The sequence below is a fragment of the Sorex araneus genome, chromosome 2 (assembly GCF_027595985.1).
Source record: "Sorex araneus isolate mSorAra2 chromosome 2, mSorAra2.pri, whole genome shotgun sequence".
Taxonomy (NCBI): domain Eukaryota; kingdom Metazoa; phylum Chordata; class Mammalia; order Eulipotyphla; family Soricidae; genus Sorex; species Sorex araneus.
This window is the reverse complement of record NC_073303.1, coordinates 277405909-277432090: the sequence shown is the minus strand read 5'-3', so window position 1 is coordinate 277432090 and position 26182 is coordinate 277405909. Positions and strand designations below refer to the sequence as shown.

Sequence of the window (26182 nt, the reverse complement as noted above, 5' to 3'; positions counted from 1 at the left end):
TTGCTCAAGGTCATGCCCTAGACAGAAAGGGACATAGATAGGGCATAATGGGGCTAAGGGTGTTTGTTTGCACTTCTTTGTACTTTTTTGTTAACAAATGATTGTTTTTGAAATAATTACTTGTGATACCATGTTCTAGAAATACTTGAAATAGAATAGTCTGGTGATCAGTAGTCTATTAAAATTTGTATTTATAATGTGTGTAACTTTTTGGTAAGGCTAAATCCTGATTTCTGTAGAAGGATGACAAATAAAAATATTATCATTTATAGTATTTTTGTGTGGGGAAGTAAAGATACTGTGACATTTATGTAATGGTATTTTTAGGAAGATATTTAATTTGGGGAAATTCAGTGTTTGAATCATTTATAGTTTATAGCAACTATTGAAGAGAGAAATTGTAAAATGGAAAGTATAAAGTAATTTTGTGATAAACTGCATGAAAACAGTTCTTAGGTGTGGAGAGTGCTTATTTTTGATGTATAAAATGATAAATGATAAACCTTTTCCTTTGAATGAATTTCTTTTCATTTTTTTTCCTTGCTATTACTGGGTAGATTTTTTGATTTACTTTTCCACATTAAATATTTATTTTCTTTTACACTTAAACTTTATAGCTCTAGATTGTATTTCACTTTTTGGTTGTAGATTCTTGAAGTACATACACTATTATTTTACACTTTAATACAACATTTGTATTTGCTAAAATGGATCGCTTAATGAGTGGAGCCACTTAAAACTGTAAAGGGCTGTAGACCCACCTCTCCACCACTCCCTCCCCCCACAAAAAAAAAAATAAGGCAAGAGGAGCAAAAGGCTTTCGTGTGTTTCAGTAATAAACTGTGATTTTTTTCAGTTGATATGCCTTTTTAATGAAAATGGGAATGCAGTTCAATAATACAGGAAATAACATAGCCCCTACTTTATATGTGCCAGTAAGAGAAAGGAGGCAGAATGAAGAAGAGAAAGCAAGAACAGAGGCAGAGACAGTGAGAGGTGTAATACACAGCTGGAAAGGAGAAAGACACAGACCTTTCCATAGAATTTTGCTCCCTACCCGCTTAGAGGTTTCTAAAGGTTTCTAAAGACCTGCCTTAGAAGATAATCATTTCTTGATACCTTCTTTTTGGACCAGAAAAAACTAAACTGAAGACTGACTCTGTCATGGAGGCTAGAAATTCATCACTCCTATTTTGGAGCGTTGTTGGCATATTCCCATGTAAAGAAACCAGCTATGTAACAGCCCCATGAATCCAACAAACACTCAATAAATATTTGTCAGAGACATGAAAATACAGAAGCCATACACACAGTGACAGCTTCCTTACAATGCTTGAGTCTTTCTGTATCCTTCCGCGCAGAGTAAAGTTGGTATCCTAATTCCTAGCGTGGTGGAGGACCAGGACATTTTCTTCTCGCCTGTGGCAGTCTGTGGGAGTGAAGGAGGGTGGAAAGAGTTGGAAACATTACCGTTGGCTGTGACATGAAGGGGGAGAAGAAGCTCCAGAAAAGAGGAAGTACCGAAAAGCTTGGCAGTAGTTGTAGCCTATCCATATTAAAGGGAGCAGAAGTCAAGGATTTAGGTCAGGGAAAGCACAGCAAGAGGCAGGAACTGGGGGTCCCGTGAAGGAAGAGTCCAGAGTCCTGGAGCGGTCATTGAGTTCACAGCTGTGTCAGGTAAAAATTAGTCGTGATCTCTGCCATAAGGACGGGTGGCTTCCTGTCACTGCCTTTATCACATACTGGTGCTGACCGAAAGGTGTCAGTTCATCACAGCTGGAGCTTCGCAGTTAGGTAGAGAGCAGAAGGGGCTGACGGTTCTGGGGTTGCAAAGCCAGTGCTTTTATAGCAAAGAATCGCTCTTCTGAAGGACCGCCACTTGACGGCACCTACTGACTGGCAATTCGATCAAAAATTTTAAAGGGTTGTCCTTTATGCAAGGAACTCTTATGTATCCCAACATTTAAAGTATAAATTGAAGAACAAATATAAATTAAGATTCAGTGAAATTAATGTGCTTAATGGAATACTACGCTTATGTTTTATAAAAGTAAACTGTGGGGGCTGGAGCGATAGTACAGTGGGTAAGACACTTGCCTTGCCCACGCCTCTCTGGTTCAATCCTCTGCATCCCATATGGTCCCCTGAGCCCCTCGAGGAGTAATTCCTGAGTGCAGAGCCAGGAGTAAACCCTGAGCATCGCCGAGTGTGATCCAAAATCAAAACAAAAAAGTAAACCTTGCTACAAATATTAAATGTAGTACTTACTATACACTTACTTAAGGAGCATTAGCTCCTTTGAGGTATTGGCTAATGGATCCTTTCAGAATAAGTCCTTATACTTATTTCAGCTGGAGATCTCTTTCTGAGGAACTAGAATGTAAGCTCCATGAGGGCAGGGATTGTGTTTGTTTTGTTCATGGCTATATTTCACTCTCTGCATCACTGCAGGTGTGCAGTAACAGTTAAGAATGAATGAGCAAATGAAGTAAGGAACATACTGTAAAATCACATGTACATGGACCTACATCCATGCCTTTACTATCAAATTCTAAAGTAGGAGAGAAAGTTTAAAATATGGAAAAGGCAAGAGCCTTTCTTATACTACCATAGAGCAACGTGGAAAATGTCCGTTTTCCAAGAGGCAGGTAATTCTGAGGGCTTGTCTTCTACTCACGCAGATAGAGGTCAAAGAAAATAAGTTTTTTGGTACTTGGTTAATTTTGACACAGTTCTGACTTATCTAATTAGCAAACTATAGGGGTTTCTTGTCCTACTAAATATGTGGTTTTTAAAATGTCAGGCATTCATAAATGTGAATTTGGATCAGTTTTTTAAGGACAAAATCATGTTTTATAGAAAGTAGCCTTACTGTCATGATAAAATTCTCTTTTATAAAGCAATAGACACTGCATAAAGTATAATCTATAATCTTCCCAATTAATGTCAGATACTCAGTGATTTCTCCATAGATTAACTGAACTGCCTAACATCATGTAAATATTATTCAGTAAGTACAGCGGGGGAAGAATAGAAGGGAGATTAATAGCAACAGGATATAGCCTAAAACCTCAACGTTTACTATAAGCCATCAACTTACTTCAAGAATAATCAACTTGGAAGTTTTGGGACACATATATAAGTTAGACTTTCACTTTGTTATATTCAAAAGAATCCAGTGAAGTATTTTAAGCCCCTACCATGCCCCCCCCCCAAAATCCCCAAACCAATAAAGCTTTGTAATTTATAATAGAATCTCAGCAAGTAATAAATGGACAGTTAGAGTTTGCTGGGGACTCAATTATTTGGAACAAAATAAAATAGATTTAGATACTTAATGATTGTTTCATTCAATCTGCTTGGAAGCTAATAATGTAATATTTTGAGCACTGGGAGGTGGGGAGGAGCCTCAGCCAGAAATGCTCAGGCTCACTCCTGGTAGGAGTGCCGTAAATAAACCAGCTCAGCTGCATGCATGGCAAGCAAGCACCTTTACCTGCTGCCCTGTACTGTCTTCCTTTTTTTGTTGTTGTTGTTTAGAATGTCTTGTAAATGCTTTTTATACTCATAAAAGTTGAAAACTTGAAATCTTGAAATCTTGAGTCTTTGGTCCTTTGAGGCAATAAATCATCCAATTACAAATGCTTTAGATCATGTATTTAAGGAACATAGCCAAGGATGACACCTTTTTCAAAAACTAAATTGATATTTTTATTTTTTGAAAAATAAATGCAGAGAAAAAAGAAGAGGGAATTTTAAAAGAGCGTATTTTTGTCTTTACCCACCTTTTTTTTTTTTTTTGCTTTTTGGGTCACACCCAGCAATGCACAGGGCTTACCTCCTGGCTTTGCACTCAGGAGTTACTCGTGGCTGTGCTCAGGGGACCATATGGGATGCTGGGAATTGAACCCAGGTCGGCCGCGTGCAAGGCAAACGCCCTACCCACTGTGCTATTGCTCCAGCCCCTACCCACCTTTTTTTATTTTAATTTTTTTTATTAGTGAATCACCATGAGGTACAGAAACTTATGAACTTTCGTGTTTGTGTTTCAGTCATACAGTGATCATTTACCCATCCCTCCACCAGTGCCCATTCTCCACCAATGTTCCCAGTATCCTTTCCACCACCCCACCATCCCCCACCACCCCACCCTGCCTCTGCAGCAGGGCATTCCTCATTTTTTTTTTAAGCAAAGGAAATTGTAGCTGTAGGGATACTAGGACAGTGAGATATAAAGTGTTTACATATTGAGCCTTTGCCTGAAGTTGCTCAATAGATTGATGAATTTATTGGAATACCTTAAGTGACTTTACTGGAAGACATAAAACAAATGCATGTTATTTATATATCTAGTAGCCGGACATTTGCACTTCAGAAATATGTATCTTTAGTCTTTTATTCAAGATGTTATTCTTATATTTTGGAAGTTTTAATATACTGATTTTCAAAACCTTTTGGTACCTAATTTGCCCTCTGAAACATCAAATATAATTTTGTCTTAGACTTAAAGAATATATAATATAAATCTATAACTGGTTAAAATCACAGAAAATAGAGTTGCTGAGAACTTTTGCTATCTTAGTTTATGATTGTCTTGGATGTTGTTTTTAAAAGAATAATGGCTTATATGAAACCGTATTCCAAATTTGTGTTCAAATTTGAACAAGTTCTTGCATATTTTAAGAACATAAACCATCTTTATAAATTTAGATACATTTTTCATCTTTTTGCTTTCTCAAAAATGTGCATTTCACTATGAAAATTTTCACCCCGTCTCATAGCTCAGTTTTGTTATTGGTTGGTCTTCTGTATAACAGTCTATTACAGCATGAATTTATATTTTTAAGTACTTTCCAAAGTTCATTCATTCTAAGTGGACATTTTAAAAGGCAAAGTGTTTGCAATTCTGTACTTGTCTCTGCCAGAGAATCAGGCAGATGCAGGAACTGTTTCTAGGCCTTATCCTGCGTGTTGAAACAGATGCCGTTGAATATTTACAAGGTCTATAATGGACTTGCGTGGTCTTTAGGACTTGGCTCCGATACTGAGTAAGAACAAACTCCTTGAAAACTAAGAATTCCTTGACCTAATCTATAGCTCAATAAGCTACGCTACAAAGAATTTTTTGTGAACTCTGCAGCATCTGCTCATGATGGTAAGTATTTTCAAAGAGCTAATGATGACAGGACCAGGTTCCTCCACTTGTCTACAGGGCTGAGACCTTTGCCCTTCCACATTCCAAAAGAAGCAGACTTGGGAGTGCTAAAGCGCAGCACATCACGGGGGTGTTTGTGAAAATCAGCTCCTATGGTTCGAATTGTATTGTTTTAAGTACTGTGTACAGGTTGGCTATTTTGTTAGTTTATCATCTGATAAAGATAGATATAGGCAGAGAAATGAACTAAAATACTTATTAGATCTGTAGAGTTAAGATTAGTTAGTTGAATTTTTTATTGAATAATGAAATGTTTAGGACAGGGTTTTTGTTGAGAAGCGGAACTGAAAAAATATTTTGTGATGAAAAAGCAGACCCTTTGCTGCGCTCTTTCCTGCTGGAAAATACCTCTTCTGGGAACTTAATACCCACATGGTAATGCTGTGAACTAAGAATGTACTTTGCATATTAATTGGCTAGGAATAAGAAATAATGCCAAAAAAGAAAGAGTGCTTTTTAAAATTTGAAAAGTAAATTAAATTCAAATTTGTGTCCTTACGGATTCTTTTTTCTCATTTTTGCCAGCTTTATTAAGGTTTCATTGACAAACTCTCCATAAAGGTTTGTTGAAATAAAACACTTAACAGTGAATGACTAGTTGGTGACAGACATTCATTTTGATGCAGTAAGCCTAAAATATCTATTGGCTGACCGTTACCAGGAGAATTTTGTTCTCCCTGTATTAATACTGCATAACTAAGTAGAAGCTATTATAAACTAGTGTGGTGAAAAGTTACATTGCCATCTGCCGCTTTGTACTGGATTGTAGAAAGAAATAGAATCATAGTAAAGCTTGGAGAGAGAAAGCCAGATGTCTCACCTCCCAAAAGAGCAGCATTACCAAGTGACACTGTAACATTGTCAGCTCGATATTTTCCTACACATCAGTTCCTTTGCTGGAATGATTTGGACTTGTCACAGGCCTGACACTAATTGGATAATAACTGTGGTTTTTGGTTATGGTAGAAAATGTTATTAGACTCTGTGTATTGCTTAGCAGAGTTTCTTGAATAAATCTTCCACCATGCCAAAGAGGAAAAATGAAGATTGTTTATTTACCAAGCAAATACTTATTCATTTTTGCCACATATATTGGAAGAGAAGCATGCAAAAAGCATATAATACATGATCATCTGTTTGGGAAACTGAATTTAACCCAGCTGCTGCCACTTATTTAGCAGTTGTTATGTGTAGGGAACAGTCCTAATCATTAGTTGACTCTTGAGTTTGAAGTCTGATGTTGCAGGTGAGGAAATAAGCAAAACTTCTCAGCCTAGTGAGTGGCAGCACCTAATCGTTTCTAGCTTCTCTGACTCAGGACTATACCCTTAACTATCAAGTAACTTAGGTAAAGTTCAGTGCTAGAGCCAGATTCTGATCTGGAATGACAGGAAGTTTTATTATAGTCTGAAATGGTTACAGAGGGAAGTGTTATAAATTGATAGAACTTAATCATTGGTATTTATTAGTTCCAGAGCATCAGATTCAGATAAAAAAGAGTTTTTTCTTGGGGCTGGGGAGATAGTACAGCGGATAGGGCATTTGCCTTGCACTTCGCCGACTGTTCAATCCCCAGCATCCCATATGGTCCCCCAAGCACCGCCAGGAGTAATTCCTGAGTGCAGAACCAGGAGTAACCCTTGAGCATTGCTGAGTGTGGCCCAAAAAGCAAAACAACAACAACAACAACAAAAAAGAGGGGGTGGGGGGGCTTCTTTATAGTTGTTGGCAGAACAGTGGGCAATGAGATACTCTAATTGGTTTTGATGATCTAGTCCTGTGTGTCCAGGAAAAAAGCAGAGGACTCTTGTGTACTTTCGGGGAGCTTACAATTTAAAGGGAATATAAAGATGAGACAATCCATTGCTATGTAATTATTTCAGGACCTCATAAGTGAATACGAAAGTTGATTTACATTGGAAACCAGTTTGCCATAATTTATGTACCCTCTCATAAGATTAACTTTTGACTGCATCTGAAATATCCTAGATGAGTCTAGAAAGTAGATGAGTCTAGAAAAATCCATCTCCTATGATGTGTATTTGAAAGCTTTCCACCTTCTTCCATAATACTAACATCAGTCATTTCAGAAGTGTTCGTGGATAAGGGGTCTCCAAGACTGTCTTCCTTCTGCATTTGAAAAAAAAAAAATTTGGAGGAGGTGTGTTCCAAGCAGTGCTCAAGGGTCCGGGGGCCACTCCTGGCTATACTTGGCCCACTGGCCAGGGGTTTCAACACTAGGGCCAATGGATGCAGTCATGGTCAGTAGTGCCATGGAACCACCAGGGCCACCTCAGCAATGCAAAGTGGTCCAGGGTCACATCCAGTGATTCTTAAGAACTCCAGAGTTACACCCACTGAGCTTGGGAGGGCATGTGGTGCCAGCGATCAGACCTGGATCAACATTTATCTTAACTGCTCTGCTGTCTCCCAGCCCTGAAAATGTTATTCTAAGAGCATGGATTGTATGATAAATGAACGTTCTAGAAAGGAGACCTCCAGAGGTAATGCTATCATAGAGGTGTGTATTTGGCATGTTTTTTGGTAGACAGCTTCCCTAAGATACCAATTTCAACTTGAATAACAGTTTGAAAAGCTTGGATCGTCTTTTAACAGCTATTCTTTCATCAAGCTATAATATTCATAACTTAAGTGCAAGCTCTATAAAAGAGGTATCTGGCATATAGTAATAGATGCCCTGCTTATGTTCACTGGGTGGACTCTATGTTTGGACATTAAAATGCAGCCAGGCAACCCGACAGCTCAGACTCGTGGGCACGCCTTGTCTATAGAGTGCTGCAAAAATTATTGGGTTGCAAAATTCCTGGGTACTGCCTGGTTTAGATTCCCACAGTGGAAAATAGTAAAAAACGGTGGTGCGGTTCCTAGTTCTGCTGTCTGAATAGTAACAAATAAGAATTTTAATTTTTGTGTTAAAATCATTCTTCATTTATGCTCCACTCCGCCCTTTTAACTTAAAAATTTGATTCCTTTAGACAGATAAATGTTTTTAATAGCAGAAGTGTTGCTCTATTTTTAGACATTGTAAGTATTTCTGAGTGTTGATAGTCTTGGGTTATAGGGGGAGAAGAGAGCCAAGACAAAAACATTCCTGTTTCTCGAAATGTAGAAAAGCTTAGAATTTTGAGTGTTTTCCTCTAAACATTAAACAGAAGTGAAAGTTTTTCGTGAAAACTTTTCCAAGAAGGTAAAAGAATCCTGAGGTAGAAAGTACAAAATACTTACAGAGGCATGAAAGCAAGAATTAGATAAAGAAGCTCGAGATGGGACCTGCCCAGAAACCCTCTTTTTTTTTTTCTCCTCCATCCCTGCTGTGAAGAGGTTGGTGCTGAGTCTGCGTGGGAGTCTCTAAGGGGCAGGACCAGAGGGGGACCTTGCAGATCAACTGTGATGTTTTGTTCTGACATTTGTTTCCTTCAAGCTCTGCCTCTCGGGGTGGTGAGGTTGAGAATTTGGTCCAAATGTCAGCAGGGATAGCTATGGTCGAATGAGAGAAGGAAAGAAAAACTTCATAAAATGTATCTGAGACTTCCTGCATATGATATTTGTTGATCAGTGACTGTTTCTAGAAGAAACTGTATTTTAGTAAGAAGAGCTCCACCCCCCATGGTAAAAATTGTCCTGTATTTTGAAAGTAAAGGAAAGTGCCAGAAAACCTTGCACTAGTAGCCTATTACGTACGATTCACTCTGGCTCGGAGAACCGGAGAAGCAGCCTTTCTTCTCCAGAGCGGATGGGACTTGTGGCCGAGGACAGTGAGATGTCACTCCACCCGAGTCTCTGCTCAGGCGCAGGAGTCGGGTCATGTGATTGAGAACACCTGCAGAACCTGCTGGTGTGGTATCTTCAGTTTTTTCTTGACGTACCTATATCTTTACTGATCTGCATCCTCTGGCATCTGTGTGCTCCCACCCATCACCTCAGAGTAATTGGTTCTTCGGTTTCTCTCTCAAGACGTGAATTCTGTCTCCTCGCCTTGTCAGTTCACTTAATGAGTGGTCTTTAGCTCATGCTCTACCCTGACCTTTTTTGGACCCAGATGGAGTCAGGTAACTTTCTCAGAGTCTCTTTTTCTCCTGTTTTCAAAGTTTAGTTAGTAAGTGTAAGCCCAGATTTCATCCTTACGCACAGTGAGTATAGACAGACAGAAGACTCCACAAATGGGGTTACCAAAACATGCTGGAGCCCCAGCTCTGCCCCACTTTACCTAGAGAACCTGGACTCGATCTTTCTGAACTGCAGGGGCCTCATTGATCAGCTAAAGAAGTTAGGAGAATTTATTTCTAAGGCCCCCTCAGATTTCACCATTGTTCAGTCGAAGTCAAACACTGCAGATGAGTTTAGTTCTTCTCCAGTGTCTCCGCCTGCTGCCGTTAACGCCGTTCCGTAGATTGTAGTAAGAAAACTGGGGTCCCGCTTGATCCTGCACGGAGCAAGCACTGGAGCCACTCTGCTGGATTCAAGTAGTTGGGGGTTTTGATTGATCGTTTCATTTTAGTCCCTTTAACTCAGGGGAAGGGGTATAAGAATATGCTCAGAAATTAGAAGTATCCTTAGAAGCATTCCCACAATCTAGTTGGCATGCTTTTCTTTTGTAAAAGATTCCATGGCAAAATCAGTGTGGTCACTGATTCTAAAATCTGGGAAGTTAGTTTTCTGTATTTTAGAATGGATTCACTCCCAGGCTGTTGATCCCACTTCTTCCATCAGCTACGCTGGTCGTATTTGCTTCTTTCACTTTAGTATATGCGTTGTTACATGAAAACCCTCTCTTCCTCAGCCTTCTCCAAAACCAGTCTCTTGATTTCATCGACATCAGACTTTGTGTTCATGGGTTCCTTCCTAGTAGGAAAAGTCCAGGCGTGTGCATGGCACCCGTGTGCACTGACACAAGATTTCCTCACTGTCATCCACATCCCACAGGGGCCTATCAGTCTCTGCTGTAGATGTTTTCTCCAGGCCAGACCTGCCCTTTCTTCCTGGCATCCTGGTACCGCACCCTGCTCAGCCCCCTCATCCCTGCTGCTTTAACTCTCCTTTCAGGATTTCATGCCTCATCCACTTAGAACTTAGATGGTCACCTCTTTTGATGAGCACAGTTCATTTCCAAGTCTTCTCTGTTTCTTGGGTTTAATGGCACAGTCATTGCTAGAATCCCACCCTAACAAGTGCCATGGCAAACCAGGCCTCCTACTGCGGAATTTTTATAACTCAAAAAGTCAGCTTGTGCCATAAGGGAAGGTCTGAAAATGATCCCTAAAAGGATCTATTTTATATTTAACTCAGGGAAAGGGTTTGCCTGCCACCTTATAGCTATGTCCATCCCCAAGGCTGGACATAGCACACCTATCTTCTGAAAGCAAGCCCAAGGCTATGTGCACGTTTCTCGAAGTACTTGGCCAGTAGGGGCTTCTACACAGCCTGAGCCCGAGTATGTTCTGTTGAAACCATCAGTGACCACTTTCCACTTGATGGTAAAAATCCCGTTCTTGAGAATGGCTGCTCTTCCTGCTTAGCCTTCCTCAAATTCTTGTTACACCCTGTCCCTGTCCCTGCCGAAGTGTCCCCGCCCACAGGGTCTGTGCCTCCCACTCCTTCCTCTGTTCATCACACTTCCGTTGTCGATACTGGAAGTTCAGTGGGAGCAAGAGCTGTCTAACCCTCGTCATTGTGTCTTCAGGTGTAAAACCAAGCTCAGTACTCAGCAGGGACCCAAATCCTGGCTGAGTCCATAAAAGTGGGCACGCAGACACTGGCTGCCCCTGCAACTCTCAGGTTCCATCTCAAGTTTTCTTTGGGACGGGGGGCAGATGTTTGGTGGAGGGAGTCTCCCAAGCAGTGCTAAAGGGGCCCGGGGACCGTTCCCAGGGATACTTGGCCAACTGAGCTGGGTGGTTTGAGGCTCGGGCATGAGGATGCTCAGCTGCTGGGCCTCAGTGCCAGGGACCATCGGAACCACCAGCGTGGCACGGGGAGCATCCAGGGCTGTATCTGCTGGTACCGGTGCAGGGAGGAGGTGAGGGGTCCATGCGTTGCCAGGATTTGAGCTCGGGTCCTGGCAACATGCAGAGCACATGCCCCTGACCACCAGTTTACTTCCCCGTCTCCTCTCCTTGGGTTTCTGATTGGACAATACCCCCACCCCCAGACCCCACTGTCTGATATACCTTGCTTCCCACGCTTTTCTGGAAAGTCACAGTCTTGCCCAGGTGTACTAACATGACTGACTCATCCACTGATGGCAAAGGTTTTCCTTTCACTCATTAAAAAACTCGCCCATTTCACTGAAGACCCGGGGAGATAAGGTGAGTTGTTTAAGATTACAGAGCAAGTCCGTGTGCTGCGCGGTCTCTGCGCCGTCCTGTCCCTCTGCAGACTTGCTGCACTAGTTGAATGTGGCCGATAAATGTCTCTAGAAGCTTCTTCACTCGCTTGTCCACAGCATGTTTCTGAAGCTCCTGGAGCCAGTCGATCATATTTCTCAGATCTTCTTGAAGAGAAATCCGGTGTCCTGTCCCGGCCACCGCCACCTCATTCCCCAGTAATGCAGCTACTGTATCCACAATAAGCCGTTGTTTCTCCCGTTATCTCTGCTCAGTTCTAAGTGAAAATAATTTCCCACGCACTCGAAAGGAGCTTTTTGATACCAGTATTGAGCCATGGCCATCAAGTGCCTGAGAATTCTTTCCTTCCCTGCTGCCAATCTTGATTCGGCCTGTCTGTTCTTCGGTGAACAATGACTGTTTGATTAGCGACCAGCCAGGCTATGACAAGAGTTTTTAGCACAAAAGATTATATAACTTGGAAAGCACGTTACTGTTGCCCCAAAGAAATAGCAGTAATGTTTTAATTTAATGGAATCAACATGGTAATGGAACAAATATAATGCAAAATCACATGACTGGAGACTGAGGAAGAAGTGGAGTGAAAAATTAACACAAACTTAGTACCTGACTTACCAGGACCTCCCCAGTGCAGTCAAACGATTCGGAGGAAAGCACTTTGAAGAGGAAGATACACTGATGAGTGTAAGGTTGGAGTTCCCTGTGTTTTTAGGTTAAGAGTAGGAAAGAATTTGAGGGTTTGGGCTTAGGGAGTTACCTGTATCAGGTAGTTTTGTTTTGTTTTTGGTAAAGCAATAAAGTTTTATTGAAACTTATTTAGAAAGATGCGAGGGGAGGGGCTGGAGTGATAGCACAGCGGGTAGGGCATTTGCCTTGCATGTGGCCGACCCGGGTTCAATTCCCAGAATCCCATATGGTCCCCTGAGCACCGCCAGGAGTAATTCCTGAGTGCAAAGCCAGTCATAACCCCTGTGCATCACCGGGTGTGACCCAAAAAGAAAAAAAAAAAAAGAAACTGCTGCTCCTTTGCCAGACAGCAAATAGTGTTCCTGCAAAAATAAAGTGACATGGAGAAACTGGGGGAGTGAGGGGGAGGGTGGCGTACCACTGAGGCCAGAGGGCACACCTCAGGAGACCCGAAGCAGGAAGGAGGGATGAGAGGTGGTGAAAAGGTGCAGGGGACTCTGTCTCCCAGCGTGGTATAGGCGGTCAGAAGGGTAGGTGGGCACAGGAGAGGGGTGAGAAGGCAGATAGGGTTGTTGTTTGTAAAAGTGAGCACGAAAATAACTTTGGTCCCGGGGAGGAAGAATTAGACTGGAAGTTTTCTTCAGCCACTTTCGAACCTGCAAATTAGCACCCCTGCCCGCCACAGCTGTACACTCTTCCTCAGTCGCCTCCTCATCACTGTCAATTTTGGTTTCTTTTCTCTCCCTGTTTGGCGTAAACATCCTGAGATGGCCCAGCCCCGCCGGTTCTGAGTCCGGGTCCTCGCCTGCTGTACACTGACCCAGCCATGGCCCTTCTGAAAATACAGACACCAGACACCCTTCATTTCGTGCGCCTGGGTTTCCTGTGTTGTAGTTTGGTTTGTTTTTCAAGTTCCCCCCACATGTCCCCTCCGCCCCCCCGCCAGCCCAAGTATTCTCCCAGTCAGGACATTGGCCCCGCATGTAGCAGGAACTGACCGTCTCGAGTGCTTGGGGGCTTCTCCAAGAGCTAGGCACCAGTGTCAGATGCCTGGTTCAGTTCGTGACCCCAGCAGGCCCAAAGTGGTTCTAGCCTTGGAATCTTCAATTTCCTTGTATGGCACTGGGAAGAAGAGTAACACGAGCGCAAGACTGAGGGTCGAATTAGATGGTAACACGCCTACCACAGCGCCTGGCGCATGGAAGTCACTCGGCAGATCGGAACTGTTTTTGCGAATAACGTGGCAGTTGCATCGGCAGAAGGCAGAGAGCTTGAGTCTGGCACCTTACACCGCTCTGCCATCCTGACACCCCACGCGTTACTCCAGGGCACTGCTTATCCCCAGGATGGCGGGACTGAATTTCCCCTGCACGCTGTTTATTTGGTTTCCATCCCTGACTCAAGGCTCTCTTGTTTTCTGAGTGTTCTTCAAGCCTCCTGGTTACTCGTATTGCTGGTTCATGCATCACCACTTCCCCACGGTGCAGCAGTGAAACACTTGCATTCCTTTCAGTTCGCTTGGTAAGAAAGCCGCCACAGGCTGGCTGTGTGAGCGACCCGAAGGCCGTTTCCCAAGGGCTGAGGAATGGACTGGGACCCTCTGGTATCTGCCCACAGAGAACTCAGCTAGAGCTTTGACTTTTTCTCAAGACTATGCTACACTTACACCAGTAATTACTGTTTTAAGTAAACAATATATAACTATAATCTCCAGTGTCTGTCGTTGAGATGCCCGGTTCTGAGGTAGGGGATGGGGGGGTGACTCTGTCTCTCTGATGATTGCCCCACACTTATACAAAATAATGAGTCCAGAAGTGAAAGCTTGCTAAAAATAAAACAAAAAACAGTCATTAAAAATTTTGATGGCCATTAACATACTTGCATTTACAAGCAGTGAAGTTTGTCTTCTTCGTGTTGTTATTTATGCAGCATTAACCTTTTTCTCCAGATCATTGAGACTGAGAATATGATGGACCGAATTGTGACTGGCTTGTCTGAGTCTAGTGTCAAGGTGCGGTTAGCAGCCGTCAGGTATGAGCCTTCAATGGTCTGAATAAATAAACATCCTTTGCCATGTGTTTAACCTCTTGCCTTCCTGGACCTTCTCTGAGTAAGCGCAGAACCCAAGTGTTCCTTGGAAATCCGCCCAGGTGGAATTCATACTGTGTGTAACATTATCTACCCAGACACTAGCCCGAGAGCCCCCTGAAGTTGTTGCATTAACCGTGTCTGTCGATATTTCTGAAGTGTAGATTAGCCATTGTGAAATGCCAAGCAGTGTCATTGAAAAGTCGCCGTGTCGGCTTCCCGTGAAGCTAATTTTGATTGTTCTTTATAGATGTTTGCACAGTTTATCTAGATCTGTGCAGCAGCTCCGCACCAGTTTCCAGGATCACGCTGTGTGGAAACCTTTGATGAAGGTAAGAGGACATGGTCTCTAGGCTCGCCCGTCCCCGCGCTCAGCCCTGCGGGAGGCCAGGACCCGACAGCCCTCCCTCCCTTCCCAGGGTGTCCGGTCCATGGGTCATTCGCTGCCCAGCCCAGCACCTCTGGTGGACCCGGAAGTACTGGGTGATTTCTTTCACTAAGTAAAACGTCAACCATCCAGTCCCTCTGTTTAGTATTACACGTTAGACTTAGATACAGATAAATACTCTAGCTACCGAAAGGAAAGGAACCCACCGTTTGTAGACATAACTTGTTCTAAACCCTTTGGCAATCAGTCCCTGGGCATTTTAAAATACAGTTGTTTCCTTCTGCTTCTCTACTGTAAAGTATCTTCTTTGGTCTTAGGTCTTGAGGGTCAGCTGGGCGAGAGGAGTGGGGATCTCGGGTGAAGTAAACCTCAATATAGATAGTATGAGTATATCTAGCCTGAATATATATGGAATGTGTCATGTTTGCTGCTAGTAATGCTATGTACTTCATGATTATAGGTCAATCTGGTCTTTTTCTTTTCTTTTTTTTCCATTCTCCCCCTCCCACTTTGCAGTGCCAGGGATCAAACCCAGAACCTCACCCTTCTGGGCAGTCGCTCTACCCCCCAAACCAGATCATCTTTTTCTTTAAGTGACCTTCAATCTGTCATTTAATCAGTAGTACTTCCAGTATGTTTTTTGTTGCTGTATCTCATATCTCCTCTGAAGACCTCTGAGCACAGTAGAGTTACTGGATATTTTTCCTTTTCAAGTCTAGAGCTCTTGGCCCCAGCCATCTGCAGGTTCACAGTGATGTGATAGAAAGTCAGAGGGGCTTCTGCTAGGAAGTATAAAAAGTGGGATTTGGGGGCAGGGGAAGGCAGGAAAAGTGACAGAGGCTCCTGCTGTGTGTCAGGACGAGCCTGAGGACAGCTGAACCATGTACTAGTGGGGGCCAGAGGATGGGCCCAGGGAGAGCTGGACGATATCCTAGAGGGGGCCAGAGGATGGCCCAGGGAGAGCTGGACCATATCCTAGCAGGGGTCGTGGGACGAGCCCAGGACAGTTTTCTCAGTTGAGCGATCTTACTGTCACTTTTCTTGCTTATTCGGAGCTTGGACCTTTTTCATAGCAATTTTATCTTGATTTATCAATTCTGTCTACGCATGATTTTTCATGTGCTTTCCTTTATTCCCCCCACCCCAAAATTTCCAGATGTTTTTTTCGGAGCCATTTTCAATTCTGTGTCCTATGAGTCGGAGTCAGGAATAGTGTGGTATGTGGTGTCTAGCTAGTTCTACCAGGAAAAATTGGGGGAGAAATCGAAAAGGATTTAAAGTATATTAGTTTTAAAAGCTTAGTAGTAAATCAATATTTATTTCAGTTACGTCTAGGTTTCCTCTTCGTTCAAAGTCTGTTGGCATGACTACTACTCATTTCCCCATTTTAATATTTTTTATAGTTTTAACTGTTAATGGCAGTTGGTTTATTTAAAATTTTTACTTATAGTTTTTTTTGTTGTCTTGGTGAATATCTGAGGGCATATCAGTGCTAGATGTCAACTACTGAATTTCATATACTATCTTTCCTCACATTTGAGTAAATAAATGCTTAAAATATGTCAAAAAATCTCTTATTTTAGTTGCTCATTAAATGTTACTTAATTCAAAAATAAAACTCAGCAAAAGCATATTAATCTATAAAGCAGATTTTCTATAATCCATATTATCATGTGTAGCAGCTTTTTAAAGTCTTGATAGGCATTTCTTCATGTCAGCCAGTGATACTAAGCAGTATAATTTTAGAAGATGATTCTTCTTCTTAATTCACAGACATTTCATGAATATTGTGCAGTGCAGTTTGGTTTCATTGAGACTGTAGGTACCTAGATGATTTCTTTAAAGCCTAAAAATGTAGTCAGGATCTTTGAGAGATCATAGATAGTGGCCACCGTTACTCTCAGAAGGACAGAATGAATGTCGGACAGAAGTGCTCCCGGGAGCTGCTTCTGGAATGGGTCAGCTGATGGTTCTCATCAGCTAGCCGACAGTTCAGAAAAGACTTAAGTACATTACGTAAGAGAACATCTGTTCTGTAATTCTTGCTTATTCTTAACTTGGAAACGTAAGACTTGATTTAGTGAAGATAGTGAAGAAGGCCAGTAACATAGTGTGTGTGTGTGTGTGTGTGTGTGTGTGTGTGTGTGTGTGTGTGTGTGTGTGTGTGTGTAGTGTGGTGTGTGTGTAGTGTGTGTGTGTGTGTGGTGCGTCCATTTCTAAAAGCTCCTTGGATTCCTTTGGGGATCATGAGTCTGATCTTGTCTGATTTCTTTTTTTTTTTTTTTTTTTTTTTTTGCTTTTTGGGTCACACCTGGCGATGCACAGGGGTTACTCCTGGCTTTTCACTCAGGAATTACCCCTGGCTGTGCTCAGGGGACCATATGGGATGCTGGGATTTGAACCTGGGTCGGCCGCGTGCAAGGCAAACGCCCTACCCGCTGTGCTATCTCTCCAGCCCCTGATCTTGTCTGATTTCAAATACAAACAGTCTAGCCTAGTTGAAGGTCACATTGCAGATAAGTGGCATCTGTGAGACTTCTCTGAGAATCCAGAAAGAACTGGTTCTGGTGACGGTGACTAACATTTACCGTAATGCCGTGTTGTCTTTAGAGCAAGTGTGCATGGCAATGAGTTTTTTTTTTTTTATGTACCTGTTATCTCTGTGCCTGATAACAACAATGGCAATAAATGACTTTTTAAGACTCCTAATTCCATGGTCATTACTGTGTGCCATTACTGTTCTGAAATCTTTCCATGTGCTCCGACAGCAGCCCCACGAAACAGGAGCTGTTCTTAACCCCACTCCCCAGCCCAGGAGTTCACATTCCTCTTCTGTGTTTGAGCCGAAACTGCAATTGCATGCCTAGCCGCCGTGCCGCGCTGCTTTCCTTGCTCTCCACCACGTGGCTCGTAATCCCACGTCCACCTGGCAGGGATTGGTGGTTTCCACAGTTCCTCAACTCCAGTGTTCAAAGACGTTAAGAAATTTGCCTAAGCACACACGTCTAGTAAGAAGGAGGTTTGGAACCAGGACTGGGATTCCACTCCCGAGAGCCAGTGCCCCATGTTGCCTTGCTTAGCAGCCGGAGGAAATGAGCCATCCGTGCTGCTGGCCAAGCCAGTCCTTCCAGAGACACCCCAGGAAGCCTCAGAACCTCTCGGGCATGCCTGTCTTTTCATAAGAAGCCTGATGTGAGAAAGTCAAGTAAGCTCATTTGCTCTCTTCCAAGGTCCTCAAATGGCACATCAGACACTTCCGACTTGTCTTATATTCCTTTTCCGGCCACAACCCCCATGTTGGCACTAGTACTGTAATTTCTCTGGCAGGATGTGTGTGGGGCCTAAGTAATGTTAGAGCACTGGGTACATGTTACGCTGGTAGCAGCGCATGGACCTTCCCTAACTCTCGTGAGTATAGAAATCCAGCTGGAAGAGAACTGGTGTCTTCTCACAGAGTCTTAGGGTCTCCCCTCCCTGGCTCAGAGTCATTAATAGTATCCCTTTCTTTGTTTTCCTTTAATGTCCTATAGGTTTTACAAAATGCACCAGATGAAATCCTAGTAGTAGCGTCATCCATGCTATGCAATCTCCTCCTTGAATTTTCTCCAAGCAAAGAGGTCAGTATTGCTTTTCCCTTTCTAGACTTTACACAGAGCTTTACCTAGAGCTTAGGCGGACAGTTTTCATAGGAGTTGACACCAAAGTTTGAGAATTGGGCTTTGACTATGCTTGGTGTGGGTCTAGGGGGGAGGGGGGCAGGGATCAGGGAGATGGCCCAGGCTCTAAAGAGTTTCCCTAGCATGCAACCAGCCCCGGGTTGATCCCTGGCACCGCTGTGTGTAACCTAACCCTCCTACCCCCAATAAATAAAACCTGCTTTGTAATTGTTTGGGGGAAAGTGGACAGATTGAAGGTTTTTCACCTTAGGTCGCTCACATATCCAACTTACTATTTTTTTTTAAAGACTTAACGTCTGTTATTTTTATTTATTTGTTTATTTATTTACTTTTTGCATTTTGGGTCACACCCGGTGATTCTCAGGGGTTACTCCTGGTTCTGCACTCAGGAATTAACTCCTGGAAGTGCTCAGGGAACCATATGGGATGCTGTGAATTGAACCCAGGTCGGCCGCGTGCAAGGCAAATGCCCTACCCGCTGTACTATCACTCCAGCCTTATATCCAACTTATTTAATAGAACACTGCAGCTTGAATTCAGTCTAAAGCGCCTGCAGCTGCAGTGTAAGAGATAATGATAGAATTATTATTAGACGCTTTTTACTAAAGAATAAATTAAAACTCAGTTTTGTAAGCCAGGATTACAAGTCATTTCAAGGCAATTACTCTTGACATTAAAAAAAAATTTCCCTTTTTAAATAACAATGGCAGTTGTTTGGGGAGGGATTATATAGTGATACTTTCTCCTTTTGTGTGTTTTATAAGTTATTTGTAAATTACTTTTATTTATAAATTACTTTATTAGGAGGGCAAAAATAAACTTCAATAAAGTAAGGGGGAGCCCTTCCGAGTTGGATTTTTCCTGATAGAATAACTCTGCTCCACCTACTAGTGAGCTGATGTTCCAGCACAATCCTTGTGTCTGCTAAGGTGGTCCAGCTTCTCTAGACTCTTTTCTGCGTTAGAACACTTGGCGCTTGGGAGGAAGTTTCCCAGGGGGTGCCCGGGGCTGGAAGGGTCAGTGCTTGGACCCAGTGGTGCTTCGGGCTACCAGGCTCACACCCAGTGGTCCAGGGGGGTGTGGTGCTGGGAAGGTCCTCAGTGCCTCCCTTGCCAGGCACTTGCTCTCTGGCCCTTTATGCGCGCTCCGAGGCCAAACACCAGCAGGTTTTGGTAACTTGGAATGTCTTTGTGCACGCTCAGATACGGTTACTCATAAGCAGACATTTGGGGGCACAAGTGAGAGACCGTCGTTTTGTTGTTTTTGAGGAGGGTGGTTTTGGTTTTTGTTTGGTTTGGGGGTGCTCAGGATGTATTCCTGACTTTGTGCTCAGACATCACTCGTGGCCTGCTCAGGAGACCTTACGGTGCCGAGGATTGAACCTGTGTTGGCCACATGCAGAGCAAGCACCTCAGGCCCTGAGCGTTCTCTCCAGTCCCGGGACTACGAGTATTTCTGTAGGCAGAGGGAGTGTAGACTCGATGTCAGGCCTCGGCGGGGCCTCAGCCTGATGATGATCAGGTTGGGGTCCGTGCACTATCCACGGGGTAGAGGAGACGAACTCAGGTAGAAGACCATTCATATGATTTTTTAATATTTTTTGAGTTGTGAAGTAGTTTGATAAAATGGACTCAATTTCTTTTTTTTTTTTGGGGGGGGGGTTCACACCTGGCAATGCACAGGGGTAACTCCTGGTCATGCACTCAGGAATTACTCCTGGCGGTGCTTGAAGGACCATATAGGATTCTGGGAATCGAACCCGGATCAGCCACATACAAGGCAAACGCCCTACCTGCTGTGCTATCACTCCAGCCCCTTTTTAAATTTTTTTTGTGGGGCGGGGGAATTGAGTCCATTTTGCTATTTCACCTGTCTTGCCTTAAATGGTTCAATCTTCGGCCATCTTAGCCCTGCTGACTGGCCCTGTCCTGCTGGTCCGCAGACGGGCAGTTAGAACCCAGGTGGCTGACCAGTGATCTTTCAACCTTCCTACACCGAGGGCTGGTGGCATAGCAAGACCTCTGCTTGAGGAGGCGGCTCGCAGAGGCAGCACTGCCCGGGCACGGGAGAGCTCTGTGAGCAGAGCACGTGCTTTGCACGCAGGAATCCTGGGCTTGGTGCTCAGCGTTGCTTGCTTGGTTCCCTGAGCACTGAGCTGGGAGTAGCCCCTGAGCACTGCCAGGGTCAGTGAAACCTAAACAAGTAAAATAATAAATAATTTTTAAAAACAACAAAACAGGGGTCTGGAGCAATAGCACAGAATAGGGCGTTTGCTTTGCACGCAGCCGACCCGGGTTCGATTCCCAGCATCCCATATGGTCCCCCGAGCACCACCAAGTGGTTTTTTTTTTTTACACCCAGGAGTAATTCCTGAGTGCAAAGCTAGGAGTAACCCTTGTGTATTGCCAGGTGTGACCCAAAAATCAAAAAAAAAAAAAAATTAAAAAAAGAAGAAAAGATATTACAGGGATGAAGGCACAAAGAGACACAGTATAGGGGTGAGGCGCATGGGGAGATAGTACAGGGATGAAGGCACATGCGTTGCCTACAGCTGACCTTGGTTCAATCCCTAGCACCTCCATTACACACCAGGGTGACCCAGGTTACCCCCTGCACCTTAGGGCGTGCCCAGTTGGCCTAACATCACGAGAGTCTCCTGTACCACTTGAGAGACCCCTCCCCCATGTCCACCTTTTATTTAAAAAGTACAAGAAAGTACCCACAATTTGTGCAAATAAAGGATTGTGTGCCCTTCCTTAAAACGTCATCTAGAAAGGCTCTGGCCTTTTTCCCCAGTAAATATTCCCAAATAGCTTAAGACATTTCTAGAATCCACTCAATAGATGACCTTTTGAACATTTGATGGTAAAATCTATCCTCTTAATGTTCGAGTGGTTTACAATTTACCCCCCAAAATACTTTTTTCCAAGCCTCACGAAGTGAAGTGCTCCAGGCTACAGTGTCATGCGTAGGCAAAACACAGTCATAAAGCTCTGAGGCTTTTGGGACCGTGTGGCTGGTGTGTCCGTTTTGAAAGTGGCTCTGCGAGAAGACTGCGGTTGGTTGCACGCAGGCCGGCCCTGGGGAAGCTGCTTGGGTTCTCCACGCTGAGAAGCCTGCGTGGCCCTCTGGGCTGAGACCCCAGGTGTGCGCACCTGCCGAGCAGGTGTTGGGGAGAACGAGCCGTGAATGAGGCCATATCCCGAGACTCTTGGGACCAAGAGGAGGAGTGACCAGGGACTGGGGAGACTCAGATTCGTGGGAGCACAGGGTCCTTGGTCTTGCCCGCCCAGAGACGCTGTCTCAGCTGCCTCACCCCTCGCTTGGTGAAAGCCGCCTAGAATTGAAGTGGTGGGAATCCGTGGCAGGAAACACACACGCTTTATTTACAACCCTGACTTTGAAGCTGTTTGTTTATTATTATTATTATTTTAATTTCACCATCACAGCCCATTTTAGAATCCGGAGCGGTAGAGCTGCTTTGTGGACTAACCCAAAGTGAAAACCCTGCGCTACGAGTGAATGGCATCTGGGCGTTAATGGTACGTCTTGTGCGGACCGGTGACAGTGCTGACAAAGGGGAGCATGTTGTCGCTGGGGGAGCGGCCACAGGGTGGTATTTGAAAGGAATGGGGTCTTCTGGTTTCTGAACGTGGCTGTCGGGGCACAGTTTTGCAATGATCTGTTTGGTCGAAGGCTCAGTTGTTCACCTTTTCAGTTCAAATTTAAGGAAACTGGGACTGGAGCGATTGCACAGAGGGAAGGGTGTTTGCTTTGCATGCGGCTGACCTGGGTTCAAGTCCCAGCATCCCATAGGGTCCCCCGAGCATCACCAGGAGTAATTCCTGAGTGCAGAGTCAGGAGTAACCCCTGAGCATTGCCGGGTGTGACCCCCAAAAAAAATAATAATTAAGCAAACTGATTGGCCACTACATGTCTCAGTTCTCCTGTGTATTATGAAATAAACTGAGTAAACTGGCCTGCAAGGGCAACGTCTCCTCATAACCCTGGTGATGATGCTGTGCAGAGGTGCCTGCTTTACAGAGCTGTGTCTCCTTTGCTCTCCCGAGCAACTCTCGGAACTAGGCCAGGGAGCAGTAACAGTTTATGAGAGTCCCACTAAGGTTCAGAGTGACTAAATGCTTTGTCCAAAGCAGCAGATTCGCTGCATTTCATACTGAATCATTTCTTCCCCACTTCTCGTATTGACGATAATTAAATTCTGAAGCTTTTCATAAAGCCAGAGAACTGTTTCTTTCCTTAAGGTTTATTCAAAGTAAGTGATTGAAATGGAAAGCGAAGTCGTTCTGCATGGTTTTTAAAGCATACTAATCATAGTCACGATGCGACTATGAGTAACAGACTAGTTACTCTGTGCTGGACACTAAGCTCGGCATCTTACCCCTGTCACCTCTACTTCTTCCAGCCTCACAGTTGGGAAGCTGAAGCCGGGTGGAGAAATGACTCACCCGGCCAGTGAGCGGTGGAAATGGTTCCTCCCCGCCACTCGCTGGTTGGCGGTCAGGGACTCCCGTGCCACCAGCTGTGGGGTGGCAGCCATCATCTTACAGGAAACGAGCCCAGTACTTCTGCAGTGCTTTTTCTCCTTAACCTTGCACCAACTTTTCACACTTCTCTTTCTTGAAGTCTCTTTCCCGGGACTTTATAATCCCTTTTTTCTTTTTAAACCTTGCTTTCGACCTAGTTTCTCCCTTTTTCCATGGGAGATTTGCCAGGTTCTAGTCTCACATACCATCTGAAGGTGGAAAATTGAACTTAACCTTCCCACTTCTCAAACCCTCGTTAGTGACCTCGTCAGTCTCCATATCATCCGTGGCTGTGTTCTGTGTCCACAATGGAGTCACCGTGGGCGGGGGGTCACTTCCCACCAGCCTTCTCCTCTCTCTGCCCTGTTGCCCTGCGGCTTTAGGAAATTTGATCTTTCCTATGCTCTTAGCACCTCAGTTAAAAAGGAAGTACCAGGGTCGTGAGCGATTCTACAGCAGGTAAGATGCAGAGTACTTGCCACGCACGGCTGGCCTGGGTTTAGTATCTCCAGCCACACCCGAGAGATCCCTGAATGCAGCTGGGTGTGCTCCAAAAGAACAAGAAGCCAAAACAGTTCCATTAGCCACGTGTTACAAGAAGTTTCTCTTTTGCAAAATAACTCCTGGCCATCTGGGGTTGTCTGTGTGTGCAGATGCGTCCATCCTGTCCGTGGAGAGGGTGTGACCTGCCAGATCCGTGCCCAGCACGGATTCTGAACACACTCGGAGTTTACTGCCAGTATGTGTACAAGGCCCTCTGTTATTCTCATTGAAAAGAGAGAACCTTAAGGTCGCTGGCAAAGCCTTGGCACAATATAACCGCCAATGGCCATTTGGTTACTAAAGGGACAGAGGCAGCTCGCAACCACAAGATTCCTCCCAGAGTAGCAAACTTCCTGTTTACTTGAGAAGTTTGAGGATCTCAAGGGTCCATGTCAGAAAGTCTGTGTCCCTCATCTTGGAGCATATGCAGGCGAGGTGGTTCTCATTCTCCAAACAGAATTACACGTGATTAACAGATCGAAAAATTAATGTGACGTGCCTAGAGGTTTTTCCGCAGGTTTTCTGTGTACTTTGAAAAAAACGACCAGTGACTGTTAAAATATCGATTTCCTCAAACAAATGGAGACATGATTCTTGAAACCTCTTTAATCCTTTCAGAATATGGCATTTCAGGCTGAACAAAAAATAAAAGCAGATATTTTACGAAGCTTGAGTACTGAACAGCTCTTCCGGTTGTTATCAGATTCAGATTTGAATGTGCTGATGAAGACTTTGGGGCTGCTGCGGAACCTCCTCTCCACCCGGCCTGTAAGTGAGCCCGCGGGGGACAGCTCCGCCCAGCCCGGCTCCTCTCTCCCGCCTGCTTCCTCTGGGTCTAAATCCTGGCGCTCTGGGGCTTTTGCTCCCGCTCCAGAGAGCCCCCTCCTGCCCCTCTGCAGGCGCCCCCACCCCCGAAACCGCCCCTGGCCGGGGTGTCCTCTCTCGATGTCAGCCACGGGGCAGGAGACACCGAGCCTTGCTGGTGGGCTTGTCCCTCTCTCTTTCATGGTCCCTAACGGCAGTGGCCGTGGCCTTCAGGTAGACAGAAATGTGGGGCGCACTGACATTTTCAGGCCGGGTACGCCCAAACGTCGAGGATAGGTAGTGTCGGTGTCCCGAGACGCCAGGGTTTCCCACGCTCCGGCTCCTGCCATCGCCCACCGTGCCCCAGGCCTCACGTCCACCTTCTCTGTTTCCCTTTTCTTAAATGACTTTGAACCTGAGGATCCCTCGAGATGACAGCTCAGAATTCTGTCAGCCAGTCTACGCTCTCTTCATCGTAGGTCATCAAAACCCTTTCATTAGAACAACACTCAAAAACGGAAGGCGAAAGGGGACTTAAAAACATCGTCAGCTGCCCACGTAGATCCCCAGCCTGTTACCCCGGGCCCCCACTCCAACCTGTGGCTCTGGGTGCACCGTCGCAACTCCCAGTACTGCCCCTTGAAGCCCCATGGCCAGGCCGTGCACTCCTGGATGGTCCCTGCATAGATTCTGTGCCCATGGATAGGACGTGAGCACGCTGCCAGTGTAGTACCACGTGCCCTCATTTCTCTGAAGCAGTGCCATAATGAACTGCAGGGTTTGAAGAGGCTTCTCTTTCCTACGGTCTTTCCCTTGTTCTCCAGATGGTAATGGTAGGCTTCCCATTGTTTTGCAGCATATAGATAAAATAATGAGTACTCATGGAAAGCAAATCATGCAAGCCGTCACCCTTATTCTGGAAGGGGAGCATAACATCGAGGTCAAAGAGCAGGTATGTGGCCCTATGCCGCCCTTCCCACCCCCTTTTCTTTTCTTTTCTTTTCTTTTCTTTTCTTTTCTTTTCTTTTCTTTTCTTTTCTTTTCTTTCCTTTTCTTTTCTTTTCTTTTCTTTTCTCTTCTCTTCTCTTCTTTTCTCTTCTCTTCTTTTCTGTTCTTCCCTTCCTTCCTTCCTTCCTTCCTTCCTTCCTTCCTTCCTTCTTTCCTTCCTTCCTTCCTTCCTTCCTTCCTCTTTCTTTCGAGAAATATCTTCTAAGTGATTTAAGGAAAATTGTGGTCTGGAGACTCATGAATGTTTTAATCTGCAAAAGACAAAGTCTGCAGTGGTGGGTGCTTCCCGACCCATACACACCTTCCCCCTTCCCGCTCACTCAGGAATTCCTCCCCCAGGACGGAAGGGTCAGAGTCCAGGGCCACCCTCTGTGCCATATGCTGTGTGCATTGTCCCTGTTTCTACAAGGCAGTCACTTTTAATCATCCTAGGAGCAAGTTTGTTCTGAGATCTGGTCTCAGATGTCTGCAGCTCCTTGATAAGATAGTCTCTTGTGCTAGAAACTCTGTGTGTGTGTGTGTGTGTGTGTGTGTGTGTGTGTGTGTGTGTGCGTGCGCGCGCGCGCGTGCCTTACAAGCCAGCGCATGCTGTCACTGACCCACATCTCCAGCCCTTGGTCTTCTCCCATCCCCTTACTCGACCGTTGAGCTGACGGTAGGACAAGTTGACAATACTCATAAGAATACAGACTGTGCATTCATTCAGGGACAGTTTGGGAGTTCTTTTCCTGTATTTCTTAGGGTTTATTAAAGGATTTTGTTTTGTGTGTTGTTATTTAAAAAATAAATAAATAAGGAGCTCACCTCACAACTTTCATTTCTAACCCAACATCTGAGACAGTGGGAAAGTTTGGCTCTGG

At 44.5% G+C, this 26182-nt stretch overlaps 1 protein-coding gene across 3 annotated transcripts in view; it reads left to right on the top strand.

The window, feature by feature from the left end:
- Window positions 1–26182, top strand: part of ARMC8 (armadillo repeat containing 8) — a 95014-nt gene that overhangs the window by 52509 nt on the left and 16323 nt on the right. For all 3 annotated transcript variants that reach the window (XM_055125187.1, XM_055125186.1, XM_055125188.1), the window contains 6 exons: window positions 14216–14298; window positions 14606–14687; window positions 18274–18360; window positions 21870–21962; window positions 24129–24278; window positions 25171–25266. In XM_055125187.1, coding sequence (XP_054981162.1) covers window positions 14216–14298; window positions 14606–14687; window positions 18274–18360; window positions 21870–21962; window positions 24129–24278; window positions 25171–25266 — 591 coding nt within the window. The remainder of the gene's footprint in view (window positions 1–14215; window positions 14299–14605; window positions 14688–18273; window positions 18361–21869; window positions 21963–24128; window positions 24279–25170; window positions 25267–26182) is intronic.